At 36.9% G+C, this 14,775-nt stretch overlaps 1 protein-coding gene across 1 annotated transcript in view; it reads left to right on the forward strand.

The window, feature by feature from the left end:
• The first annotated feature begins 8,329 nt into the window (after positions 1 to 8,329).
• The window catches only part of Asb5 (ankyrin repeat and SOCs box-containing 5), a 37,512-nt gene continuing 31,066 nt past the window's right edge, over positions 8,330 to 14,775 (forward strand). Inside the window, exon 1 of the mRNA NM_029569.3 lies at positions 8,330 to 8,639. Within this exon, the coding sequence (NP_083845.1) occupies positions 8,444 to 8,639 (196 nt within the window). The 5' untranslated portion in view covers positions 8,330 to 8,443. The remainder of the gene's footprint in view (positions 8,640 to 14,775) is intronic.

Genomic DNA, 14,775 nt, shown 5'->3' on the forward strand with positions numbered 1-14,775 from the left:
CATATAAAATGTGATGGAGTCATAGGGTTAGTAAACAAATGATAAATGAAACATAAGGAAAAGCAGAATTCTTGACTAATATTCACTTTTTAGAGAGAAATCTTTAATCTTGTCCCATACAGGTTGCAAGTCCACATGACAGGTATGTGAGGCTTCAGTGCCTTGTCTTGCCAGTTACCCTCCATGTTCTCTTGATATCAGCCTTCCACTAATGTTTACAAAAATAATCTGGTGTTGGTATCATGGACCTCATTGTCCTGCATCTGTGTCTCTCCAAAGTAGTTGGAAAGCTCATTACAACCTTTGATGCTAACATAGACTAAGGCCAAATGGAAGTTATCCAAAGGATGCTCCAGTTGGAATTTGACCAAGCCAAGCCAGGAAGCAGTTTTCATGACAAAGTGAAACCAAACAAAAAAGGTATTTTGAAGGAAAATTTAGGAGAATTGTTCAAATCCAACTGACAATGACAGGACCGTGATATAGCTGTCTCTTGTGAGGCTATGCCAGTGCCTGGCAAATGCAGAAGTGGATGCTCACAATCATCTATTGGATGGAACACAGGACTCCCAATGGAGGAGCTAGAGAAAGTACCCAAGATGCTGAAGGGGTCTGCAACCCTATAAGAGGAACAACAACATGAACTAGTTGGCCATCAATGGGAGGAGAGGCCCTTGGTTTTGCGAAGATTATATGCCCCAGTACAGGGGAATGCCAGGGCCAGGAAGCGGGAGTGGGTTGTTTGGTGAGCAGGACAGGGGAGGGTATAGGGGACTTTTGGGATAGCATTTGAAATGTAAATGAAGAAAATATCTAATTAAAAAAAAAGAAAAAAGAAGAAGATATAAATACCAAATTATTACTGAAGACAACAGCCAGAGGAAGGCTTCTCTTGACTTTCTTTTGGTTTTACAATCCATATGCTATAGAAAGGAGCAAAACAAATTGCAAAATTGGCAGAAAATGGACTGTTTGAAAAATTTGGATATATTATTTGCTCCAGGTATGGATTCAGCAGCTAATGTCAAGATTAGCATCATAAAGACACAGATCTCACTTGTCTGCTCACTGATTTGTCCATGTAAGCCAGGAACACTTTGCTCACAGAAAGTTCTCAAAAACCATGAGTGAACGCAGGAGTTGCTTCTTGACATGCGAAGCAGAGCAGAGGTGGTTGCAGTTAGGCATGCAGCAGTGAATTAGAGTTTTATTTATAAGTAGACATCATCAGATTTGCTTATTACTTTTAAAAGCAATAAAACCAGTGATTTGTGTTTAAATCATATGAACATTTATTAGAGAGCAACAAAATATTAGACAGTTTTTTCAAGGTCCTTACAAATCCATGAGGTAACAGATATCCCTCTTTGTAAGTGAGCATACAGAGTCAGAAAGATTAAAAAATTTGTTGAAATCTTATTTGATCTTTTTCAAAAGTGAGATGTGCCTGGGTGGTGGCTCATACCTTTACTCCCAGGACTTGGGAGACAGAGACAGGTGGATCTTTGTGAGCTCAAGGCCAGCTCTGTCTATAAAGTAAGTCCAGGACAGTCAGGACTCTTCCACAGAGCAACCCTGTCTCAAGGAACTGAACTTTGGTCAACTGCAAAAGCAGCAAGTTCCCACAACACTGTGCTTTCTCTCCAGCTGTGTTCATTTTTATAATGTACCTCTGACCTTCTTCCTATTTCCAGATGAGAGTGGTGTCAGAGACTAGCAGAGACCAGCCCAAGGTTGACAGTGGTGGGGTGCTGGAAGCAATCACCGAGCCTCTGCTGGCTGGGCTTTGCTCAGTTTCTATAACACTTGAGTAAGGAATGAGAGGGTGAAGATGAACACAAAGAACGTAAAGCACTTTGGAAAGGTGACATGCTAAGTTCTTCTAAGTAATGAAGATACTAATCTAAGCCATAATCTAATGGGAATGTGTTTAAGCTGTGGTTTTCCCTGAAATTCATAATTGATGCTAAAAATAAGCTTATAAGCCCTCCAGACAATACCTCTGTTGCCAAGGAAACGGCAACAGAATGCTAACCAGAATTGTTCAAATATACCAATGTTAATACCCAATTGATTACAGTCTAGATTAATTATATATTTTATTTCAGGAAAAATGATAACTATTAATTTATATAAGTATCTAAATATCATTATCAAATTACCAGACTGGACATACCTATAAGATGACCTAACCATATCATTTCTAATATAGTCCCACTTTTTATCTTCAACACATGGTATATGGAAATATAATCTCTTAAATATGTGATTAGCTAAAGTGTCAGTTAGAGCAAATTCTTAATCACAGGAGGGATGAGTGGACCCCATTGGATTCAGCCCACTGCAGTACACAAGTATTTAGCCAAAGGCTATTTATAGTCAACACATGGCACAAATGCATGCTACGATCAAAGGGTGTGGTAAGCAGAAGGTACTGGGTAAACTCGACACTGTGAGTGTTTCAGTGTTGACTTTTTAAACAGCATTCTCAGAAGAATGGCCATGAAAATGGAATCTAGTGCTCCCACCTCCATTTATATAATTTTCAAAATACCTGCTTTTTTTTTTTAAGCTCCTTCTTACCCACTTCATAACTTCCTCATAAAGACTCCAGAAAATCTATCAGGACATTTTCTTTATAAGGTGGAAAACAATGAATTGAAGACTGATTTAATTAACAAGTAAGACTTTATATTTTTTGGTACTTTAAATTCATATTAGTATTGGATTGACCTGCTTCAGTTAAACCTGTACCCAGATTCTCAGATGACGATAGCCTGATGCTTCCTGCCTAAATACTGACTGGGCTTCCCTTTTTACTGGCATGAGCCACACACAAACCATTCTTTACTCTTAGCGAGATCCTAGAAAGTTTGCTTCTCCTAGAGAGTAAAAGAAAATGTCTAGCTCCTCAGATAGATTCTCAAAAGCATCGTTCATTGGCCTTGTTTGGTCAAGCATCCTTCTCGTGAACCAGAAAATTAAGTGACTGGAAAAAAGTTGGGTGAGATATCCTTTAGAGAAATTCTGTGCTTGTAAACTAAACAAGAAATTGAAAGGTAAAGCCAATTCTATTGTGGTATACAGTATTACAAAACACAATAGCTAGAATGTAGAAATACACTGTAAAATGTAATATCTAGAAAAGTATTTAGTGTAGAGTATTTCCTAAATGTATTCATAATAAGATATAATCTATTTTAAAGTTAAATGTGCATAGTTTCTGGCTTTTAGCCATGTTTTCTAGGACTGCATATAAAGATGAGAGCATGTTGAATATAAGTCAACTTATAATTACATCTAATCAAAATGTTTGAGTTCGATATAACTCAAAGTATAGACGGAATCTGATCTGTTTCAGAAAAAGTAAATGACGTTCCCTAGAGGGCCTACAACCTAAATTTAAGAAATCTTGTGATGCAATATTTCTGTGGGATTATCATAATGCTAGCAGATTTTTTGGGTCCATTATACTGGTAATTGCTATGGAAACCTAACATAACCATTTACTCCCAAGTCCTATCATCAAACATAGAATAGTTCTCACCCAAAGTTGCCCCACCAAAAAAAAATTTAAGAAATAAGTATTGCTCTAACTTTAATCCTAATTAGAATGTATCTTTAATTGGTCATTAATGGAAAGGGAGATGGGGAAAATCTTTGAGGGTTTGGGGAAGGAAGAAGAATAACCAGAATATATTCTCTTCATAACTAGTGAATGCTTGCAAATGAGTTCACAACCACTTAAACAGATTGAGACTGATTCAGAAGGATAAATAATACATGTTTTATTTCATTTATAGAATCTATGTCTTATATACAAAAAGGACAAAAGAAGATGAAAGGGTATGAAGACATAGTCAAAATACAAAATATCCTGAAAAGGCCATCTTTATGAGAGCTAGAATTATATATAATATCAAATTATTTTGATCTATTTTCTAATTTTTGAAAAATTTTCCACAAGAACTCTGTGTTTATGCAATAGTGTCTGGGTTTGGTGGTTGTATATGGGATGGATCCCCGGGTGGGGCAGTCTTTGGATGGTTCTTCCTTCCATTTCAGCTCCAAACTTTGTCTCTGTAACTCCTTCCATGGGTATTTTGTTCCCCATTCTAAGAAGGAGTGAAGTATCCACACTTTGGTCTTCCTTCTTCTTGAGTTTCATGTGTTTTGCAAATTATATCTTGGATATTCTAAGTTTCTGGGCTAATACTGCATGTAACAGAGGATGGCCTAGTCGGCCATCAATGGGAGGAGAGGTCTTGGTCTTGGGAAGACCATATGCCCCAGTACAGGGGAATGCTAAAGCCAGGAAGGGGGAGTGGGTGGGTTGGGGAGCAGGGTGAGGGGAGGGTATATGGGGCTTTGGGGATAGCATTTGAAATGTAAATGAAGAAAATATCTAATAAAAATTCAAAAAGAAAAAAAAAAGAATTCTGTGTTTACATAATTTCCACCTCGCCCTCTCCCCTACCTCCTCCTGTGCCTCACCATTCACTCTCAACTTCATGATTTCTATAATTGTTGCTACATGTGTGTATATGTGTGTGCCTATATTAAAAAAAAACTTACTGAGTCCATTTAGTGTCACTTCTATGGGTTTGTATGTGTTCAGGGCTGATCGCTTAGGATTGCATAACATATCCCTGGAGAAGACTTACTCACCCTCTCTAGGGAAAATTAATTACCTGTAGATCTTCATCTAAAGGATACAGCCTTATGAGATTTCATCATCTACTGAGGAATGTCAACTGGTGTTATGGAGGTCTTGTTTAGGTGATCATTGTTACGATTTTATGAGTGCAGCTCCCAGATATTTATAGAAGACAGCATCTCACAGCAGATATCCAGGTCCTCTGGCTCTTACAATGTTTCTGTCCCCTTGCTCTGTACTTAATGGTACATGAGACTTAGGTGGAGGGGTTGTGTTGTGAATGAAGCAGTTAAAGTTGGGCATCCCATAGTCACTGATTCTCTATATTTTGACTAGTTGAAGATTTATTCGATGGTCTGTGCTACAAAAAGGAACCTTTTTTAGTGAAGGGATGAAAGCTACACTTCTCTGTGACTAAAAGAGTAAGTATTCAGTAAGGAATGTGACTGATTTTGTAAAAGGACAGTAGGTTCTCCTCTAGGGTTCATGACCTCACCAGCCACAGGGAGATGGCTAAGTTAACAACCAATACTAGGCAGGAATTCCCTCTTACTATACAGGCCTTAATTTCAATCAGACTGTTTCTACTTACTCCTAAGACATATGTGCCATTGCTGCAGCCTTGTGGGTATCTTGTCATGCTGGTCATTGTTGTGGGTCATAGGCTTTACAGCTGCAATTGTGGACTGCTTTTCTCTATTGGCAGTTGCATAGCAACTTTGGGTACTGTGGTAGCTAGTCCTCAAGAAGGAGGCTTCCAGGTCAGTTCCAGTTCAAATTCCACAAGGACTGTGTCCAAAGTGCATGATGTCTTCAGCAATTGGGTTTTCCCTTTAAGTTCTTGGAGGCAGCCAAGGACAATGACAGTATTCTCTATTGTTTTTTCAATCTCTTGGACTCCCTTGAGGTTTCCTACGGTTTCTGTTAGTCTGTGACCCTTGTGGGAGAGATGTACATTATAACCACATTCAACTAATTTCATTTCAACTATGTCTGTATATACATACATATTATATATACATATTAAATAAACATAAAATGATATAATTTCCTATCTTATTTTCAAACTCACATATTGTACTTTATTCATTCTCCCTCCATATTTTCCTCCCTCCCACTCTCTAAACACAGCCCCCTAATCCTTTTCTATTTTCCATTCTATAGCACCAGAACCCTGCATCCTTTGCTCTAGACTTAACAGCATGGATAGAGGTAGGATGGAAACAATGTAATACAGTACTCATGTTATGAAATTCTCAAAAAATAAAGGAAAAAACTAAAAATTGTATTTGACCCAGAGGGAAAAAAAATCTAAAGCCAAGAAAATAGATGCTCACATACTTTTCATGGTCTTTTATATATCATCAATCATTTAAAATGACATTTTGAAGAGTCTTATATGAAAATTAACATCTGATTTGCATTTCTGAGTTCATATTGAGTTATTTTATTGGACCTTCAGATTAAGAAACTAGCAGGTGACAAATTTTATTATGGGTGAGTGTTGTCTTCATAAAACAAAGAGGAAAGAATGAAGGAATTTGTAAAACCTAAATTTGACATCTGTGAATAAAATTCTAAATACTGAGTAATGATATTTTTCTCCTAGTAAAGCATGAGGGACTTAAGCTTCCTGAACCGATGACGACAGCCTTAATGAATGGGAGTGCTGCTTAGCCCCAAAGAATCCAAGCTGCTGAGTAGTTGCTGTGGAGGGAATTATTTTTAATAACACTTACTGGTAAGAGAAAGGGGAGAAACCTTAGACAGGCACTTAGATGTGACTAAGGCAGGTTTATCTCTGATTCCAAAGCACTGGAGTGGAAGTCACACCGTGACTCAGAGCATTGTGATGGGCCAGCTGTCCACAGGCTCCAATCCAGTGTGTGCTCAAGCGTCCCCATGCCAGACAGAAGACTCACTGGAATGTAACTGCAATGAGTTCACTGGCTTGACACAGTTTCCACATCAGTGGTAGAGAGGACCATGGAGTGGTTTGTCTTCAGCACTTCAGCAGGGTTGGCGCTGTGTCCCAGACAGCATGAGCCACGGTGCACAGACCCATTTGTAATTGTGCTGCCTGTATTGCTGAAGGGTAAGACGCCAGGGACCGCTATCAAAGAGCTGGTGATTTCTAAGACATCAACCTATTTTACATTTCAGTGAGCAAGTGATTCACCTGGGCAGAAGCAGCTTCCTTCTTTCAGCACATGTCTTCAATGGCCATGTCTCCCTTGTCTTAGGAACATTTGGTGAAATCAGATTAACCCAATAAGATACACAGCATGAAAGTGACGTGTCACACTTCTCAGGATGCCACATCACAGATATAATCCTTTCTTCGGCCAGAGCCACAGTTGCTTGCGTATGTCTTTTGCTTGTTACTTTGTAATTTAGCGGCATTAAGAAATGTTCCAAAATGAGAAGACCTTATACCTGGTGATGTAAACATACATCACAATATTTTGTATTCGTGCATTTTTCAGTTAAATTCTTAAATATTGACAGGAAAAGTATTATTTCAAAAGAAGAAAAGGAAATAGAAACAAAGGAATTTATGAAAACAAAGGCACTGCACATTATGTTTCTAAATTATTCTATTTCTTTTGTAATCTTTTATATGTGGTTGTACTTAAGACTAGCCATATATGCATAGGATACCCAAATAAATTTTATCCCTGAAAATATCATAGTTATCCAAGACTATAGGTACAAAAAGCACCTTTTGTGTGTACTGTAACTAGATCTATTATTAAGTTTAATTTGGTTGGTTTTGCAGTTTTGTTCCATGGTTATATTTGTTTAATAATTCTTTTGTGTTTTATCCCCCACCTCCAGGAAGCTCTCTCAGACTTTCCTGTCAGCGTTAGGTCCCTTTTGGGTATGTTGCCATGATGCTTTTTGTCTTTTATTTGTCTGAGGTCTTGCATTTTCTCCTGTAAAACTATGCTACACTAGTGGCAGGGACAGTTAGGTCTTCTTGGTCTATTTAACATATAGAAAGCAGCTGATAGTTGTTTTAAAGTATTACACTGCTGGTGTAAATCTATTAGTAGATGATGGGACAGTCTAATCAGTCATAAAAAATATTGTGTAACAACTAATTCAATGTAATCATTTATTTCAATGAGTCCTCATTCAGGTCATATCCGTGACCTATTTAATGATTTATTTCATGGTTAATAAAGTTAGAGTTGAGTTAGAATATTTGACGTCTCTTCAATATTATGAATATTATTACATGAACTATGTGGATAAAATACACAAAAATGTACAATTTTTCTATTTAAAGTTACATTCATTTATTATTGAGTGTGTGTGTGTGTGTGTGTGTGTGTGTGTGTGTGAGTGTGAGTTGCGACCCTCCTTCCCCTATGTGGGGCTCAAGAGATGGAACTCAGGTCTCCAGGCTTGGTGCCAGGTGCATTTACTGAGCCCAAGTTGGTCTTGATAATTAAATACCAAAAAAGGAAATCATCGGCCTTAGTTATTTCAATATTCGACTCCTGAAAGCCAGAACCGAAAGAGGGTGTATCATTTTATACTGAGAATGGAAAGTCAGGAGGCTTGCGAAACGTGATTCGGCTGCTCCCATGGAATATTGTCAGACCAATAGGAGCTGGTGAAGAACTTTTATGGACAGTATAAATAATTTGAGCCTTAGACATCATTACCAGTTGATATTTTCTTCCCTTCGGACCAGCTGTTCAAGAGCATCCCGGAACAGAGCCAGACACAGTTGAGACTTGGCTGGGACCTAACACTAGGGCAGATTTCTCTGCAACAATGTCGGTGTTAGAAGAAAGCCGGCCATTTGCTCAACAGCTATCTAATGTCTATTTTACGATACTCTCCCTCTTCTGTTTTAAACTTTTTGTGAAGATCAGCCTTGCCATCCTTAGTCATTTCTACATCGTGAAAGGCAACCGAAAGGAAGCCGCAAGGATAGCAGCTGAGTTTTATGGAGTAAGCCAAGGACAAGGTATGTTTATGATAGCAGGCTCCTGTTTCAAGTTGAGTAGAACTATCATTTGATCTGCAATCCAAGAAAACATCACAGGTTCTCTTTATGGGACATTTTGTAAACTTCAGTGGAAGGAAGTTCTTGTAACTTACCTCATTGACTTCATGAAAAAGAAAGTTGCTTTGCAGTGTAAATGTCTGAGCAGTGTGAAAATCCAGCATTAAGTATAGAGGCCCTCATCTATTAGTAAACATTTAAAAACTTTAAATATTTCACTTTCCATATCATTGTTTCAGAGAATAATGAAGAGATAACTGATTTCTTATGTCTCCTTTAACATGTGTTAGTATTGTGATATTTTAAACACTATACTGAGTTATGTATTGTGTCAGTCCTGGTGATGCAACGTGTACTCCCAGCCACTCAGGTGGCTGAGGCAGGATTGTAACCTGAAGGCCTTTCTTCAGTGAGTTCAAGACAAGCTGAAGTAGTTTCCTGAGACCCTGTCTCCCTTGAGAACTGGATTGAGGCAGGGGTGGGGTGGGGGTTACAGCTCAGCAGGAAAGAGCTTGCCTAGAACGTGAAAGGCCATAGTTCTCAGCACTGAAAATGTAATTAAAGTAAAATAGTTGTTATTAAAAGTAGAAGATCTCAAAATCACTTTCCATTACAATTTTATAATTTTATTGTTTAATAAGACAACAATTAATATTTTCAGCATATATTTTTCTAAAAGGATTGAAACAGCTTTGCTTGGATTGTGGAAATCATTCCTTACAAGATGGGATCATGAATTAGCAAATTTGATATTTGTCCAGCCAGATGCATCTGTGCTTCTTAGAGTAAATCTGAAATCTGAGATGAAATGAAAACTGGTAATGGTACTACTACTTATAGATTTTAAATTTTGTAAGACCGTTTACTGGAGCAATATTCTAGATAGCAAAAATGATTCATGTGTTGGTTGTAAAAGTGACACTTTAATTTCTTGTAATCTTTCTGTTTATTTCTGGTTTGGGATTAATCAAGATCTGCACCAACTTTGTGAACCTTGATGCCTCCTAGGCAATTTAAACATTCAGAATCAAAACGTAGCATCACACAGTTAGAAAATGTAGCATTTTTAGAAAGAGCACTTTATGTTTAAACCTATTTTCCTATGTGTTTTTTTTTACATAATTCACTTAAAATCTAGACTACTATTGGTGTGGTGGAATGTTGAATAAAGATGGGGAATCGTCATTGTTTGTGAAGAAGATGCTGTTTTCCCCTATGGAAGGTTGCTCTTGTGTAAATGGAGGAACTTGGGTACACACTCAGTGAGGAAAATCTATGTGCTCCATGAAATTCTCATGGGGAAAATGAACCCTTAGATAAAATAGGCAGTGACCCTGTATCTCCCAGCACTTATTCTGAACTAGCAATTTAAAGCAGCATCTTTACTTTGTAATTTACTATAAATTAAAAAGTCATTTGGTGAATGCACTATATGTATACCAAGGACAAACAGAAAAATAGACTGGAAAACATCCGTCATACTTCCAGGCATGAGTAAGCAAACTATGAGGTTATGCGACGATAAAATTTATTGTCACAGGAACCTTACAGCTCATTATTTCAGAGTTAGACCTTGTTTCTATCTTATGAGACTGATCTTACATAAAGCAGTGAAATATTGGCTAAAAAGATGAAAGATGTCTGTGCCTTGACCAACGTGTCAGAGGAGACCAAGGAGACATCTTTCTGTGTATCTTGGCAAATAAGAGAACCAGTCATCCCCCATTAGATCATGGCATGATCAATCAGACAATTCCTGGGCATATATGAAATGGCTTTCATGTTTCATTGTCTTACAATAGTCCTTTAAAATGTATTAGAACTGTAAGATTTTGTCCCAGATAGTAAGGTGGAAATCAATACTCACTAGTAGAAGCATGTTTCCTGCAAACAGGGTTGAAAAGTTTTGCTATGATTATAACATTTGCTCTATTTAACAAAACTTCTCCTTTTCAACACTGAATAGAATTTGCTATATATTTAACACAGTAGTACTTAATTGTAAATATTATTCAGGGTAAGCATAATTATATACAGTTTTATTTTAACATTAGGAAAATAAGTCAAATGCCTTAAAATATTCTCTTATTTTATGAAGGTTTTAAAATTTTTAAAGCATAATTATACCACTTCTGATTTTCTTATACTTAATGTTGACTACTCAGGTTTAATTACTGTTGCTTAATCAAGAAGTTTCCTCCTCATTTCTTAGGCTATCACCATCATCCCTCTTTGAATTGAGCTCTCCATTTCCACTCTTGGGGTTTAGTCAGATTGCTCCCCAAAATTTCTGGAGTGCAGTTGCCAAATGCATGAAGTAAGGGTGATAATGTGTAGTTCATGTCTTTCATAATAGTGGAGACATTATTGACAGCATCTTCAATGTTTTCAGTGGGAAATAAAAAAAACCCTTTGCTTACCTGATTGCTATCTCAAGGCAGCTCATAGTGTTAGATAAATGAAGGCTGTTCTGTTGTTATTGCTGTTGTGAGTTGCTAGGCCCTGTTCAGTCAATCTTGAGATGGTCTGATTACAAACCAGAGACCTAACGAGCTAAATGATAGATGAATTGGCTAAAGACATTTCTTGCATGAGCCCCCAAAGAACTCCAGTAAGCTTCGTGACCCTGCCTTTTCATCTCTGAAGCCTTCTTGACCCCACATCACACTGAAGGGACTCCATTTTTGCTTAGCTTCTCGACTTTCCATATCATTGCATCTTTTAAACACTCTGATTAGAGCCTCTACCTTTCAGAGGACTCCAGTTGGAAATGTGTACTATTCTTTGAGATTGACAGTCAGACTAACAAGAATTGGAATATATTTTTACCTGTAATATTAAACAGTGAAGAAAATATAATATTGAAGGATATGTTAACTTGACAAAAATCCCCAAACTCTTGATAAAGATATGAAATACCAATAAATATACTAAGGACATGTTGAGAGCTCTCTCTGGTCTTAAGGGCAATATTTGTCAAGTTTAATCTTAGGCTGTAAGCAAATGGAGTCACTTCTTAACATCTGTTTCTTGAGTCCCCATGATATCAAGATGATAAGGACTGAAAATCTGTTGTTCTTTTCCATAACAAAACAAGCACTCTCGGATACAGTAATGGAAGGGAATTCAGAGAATTAAGGTGCCTTTTCACACTTGAATGTTCAGAAATATTTTCCCAGAGAAGGCAGCTGTTTTCTTGATCTCAGGAAGGACCACAGGCATGAATTTTAGGATGCACAAAGAGAAAATAGCCCTGGGAAAAGTAAAGAGTTCATGAACTAGAAAAGCAACAAATGAGACTCATATTTTGAAAGAATTTGAATATGAGAAAAATTTCAATTGTTTTGAAGTTAGTATAAAGCATTAGAGTTTGGGTACGAATGAAGTTGGAAAGATAGAAAAAATGTAAATAAAACCATATTTTATTATAGATTTACATTGTAGTAATTGTTGAAGTTACCTAGGGGGGACATGTTTGCAATAAGTAGACCAATTTGGACCTTGATAGGAGGATATAAGAAACTACTTAAATTTATACCTGTGTTTGCATCTGTGTGTGTATTTATCTCTCTCTCTGTGTGTGTGTGTGTGTGTGTGTGTGTGTGTGTGTGTGTGTGTGTGAGTGTGTGTGTGTGTGTGTGTGTGTGTGAGAGAGAGAGAGAGAGAGAGAGAGAGAGAGAGAGATTATGAAAATGTAGCACATTTCTTTGTATGCTAAGTGAAAATTTACTTGAACAATGATGGAGATCTTGATTAGTTTGAGAGTGACTATGATTATATGACTGGAAAAGAAAACAACAACAACCCCACCCCCCAAATAAAATGAGACTGAATGACATTAAGCCTAAAACCCAACCTAGGTGTCCTAGAGTTTCATGAGCATGTTGATCAGAGTAGCTCTGAATTGAGCAGCCACACAGGCATTATGCACATCATAAAGGGAATACTCAACTGTCTTGTGAGTCTACTGGGCTATGTATTTCACTATGAAATGTCAAGAGAAATCAGGACTAGCAAAGCTAGAGTTTGGTTTTAGTGTTTGGTTGTATTTATTTGATGTTAACCCTTCTTCACTTAAAAATTGCCAATTAACTTTCTGATTATGATTTGTTCCCTGCTGCAGCAACTGTCTGGCTTTCTGTCCAGTGTGTTTTAGATTATCTGAGATTTTTAAACACTTTGAGCTAGAATATTTATCTCTTGTTATCAGTGTTCTTTATTTTGAGCTTTTGGAGTTGCAAATGCACCTTTGAAGCAGGAATTGTTTTTGATCCTTCAAGGCCATAGACAAAATTTTGGACTATGGAAAATACCTCAGGGTAACATGTCGCTGTGGGTTTGAAATTGTATGGGGACACTGAAGCTCACAAGGAAATCCTTTTGTGGTTGAGATTCTCTGAGGAAGATGCTTGCAGATTTTTCGCTGTGATTTCATAAGTTTCTAAACTTAGGTTTGGCCTCATAGTTACAATGCACTTTTTTTGTCACACATATGGTTGAGACTTGAAAGCAGGATATAATATGTATATGTTATGCCTCCTACAGTCAAATGTTGAAGTGAGATGTCATTTTGAAAAAATGATGCATACAATATATAAAAAGAAATTAGAATTCTGTCTAACAGCATTGAAGTCAAGATGTCATACAAGTGAGGCAAGTGTGATCCAACTAAGCGATAGCTCTAAGCTACTTTATATCTTTTACTCTGTATTGATAAAGCCCATGCTGTGTTTATAGCCACTCGGGTAGCTAAACTTTACAGAAGCTATTGGCAATGTCAGAAGTGATATTCATTCTATCATTCCCAAAGAATAGTGGGTTCTGTGCTACTGTGTGATCATTTATGCAATTGCTTATGATAGGAATACTTGCCATCTCAAAAATGAATACTTTCAGGAGCCAAATATGATGACTTCTTTAGTAACATCCATTATATTAATGCATAAAAACATCCTGAGCACATGTACTGAATTTAGGTGAAGTAGCTCTATATAGGAAGAACTGAAATTAAGACCTGCTCTTCAATGACAAATGATATCACGTTAAACTCAAAAGATGAGTTGTCCAAGCTCCATTATATTTTAGAATGACAGTGTACCTTTTCTAGAAGAGGCTATTGTTCTCTTTGAATTAAAAACAAACAAACAAACAAATTGGGAACAAAGTTCCAAGTTTATAAATGAGTGTGAGATTTTAATATATTTATAATTCCTCCTGCTATCTTTGGTGAGAAATACATTAATTCTAGAGATAAAGAACATGACTTAGTTCATGATGGCTTTTACAAGGTAAATTTTGCCAGGAGTTCTATCTTTTCTCCTTAAAAAATCTGCACTGTTTGTTTTTGTCTGTCCAAAGTTAAAGGTACTATAATAGTCATTCAGATAAAATATACCATGGCCCACAGTCTCCTTAATGTGTGGGAGAGGTAAATAACCAAATAATTAGAGACATTATAAGTGACATTTTACAAAGTCAACCAATTGCTAAGGGAATATGGACGGAGAGGACACAGCCAGGAGTAATCCTGCCTAAGACCCATCAGCTCCGAGCAGTACTAACAGTATTCATTGTTCTCTTTCTGAACTGGGCACGTGTTTACTTTCATGGTTTCTTCAGAATTTCTAATTCTTCACTTTTGTTCCATATTTCTTTTTCAATTAGCTACTTGTCAATTCTTAATCACATATCACATACATAAAGGTTTACCCAGAATTCATTTCACTGCTTAATATTTCTAGGAAAGGCACATGCTGTATTCTCACTTTTATTAAGCTTCATGAAGAAATGGCATGGTCAGTCCATAAACTCATTAAAATTTCCTATCAATTCAGACAGTAAAAAAGTAAAAAATAAGTCCTTAACTTGTTTCCTGTGTTACTATTATTTCATTTAGAAATTGGTAACGGCTTAAGCTAATTTTCTTACTTGTAGATGTAACTGACATCTCAGTCAACTCAGCCCAAATATTGAATTCCGCTTTATTCCTGGCACACTGCTGTGTTCACATTGTAACATGCATAATATATGTCTATATACTGTCTAGATATCACAATATATCACAATATATCAAATGGTATATATTTGCGTTACAACA

This window comes from Mus musculus, chromosome 8, assembly GCF_000001635.26.
Source record: "Mus musculus strain C57BL/6J chromosome 8, GRCm38.p6 C57BL/6J".
Classification (NCBI taxonomy): Eukaryota; Metazoa; Chordata; class Mammalia; order Rodentia; family Muridae; genus Mus; species Mus musculus.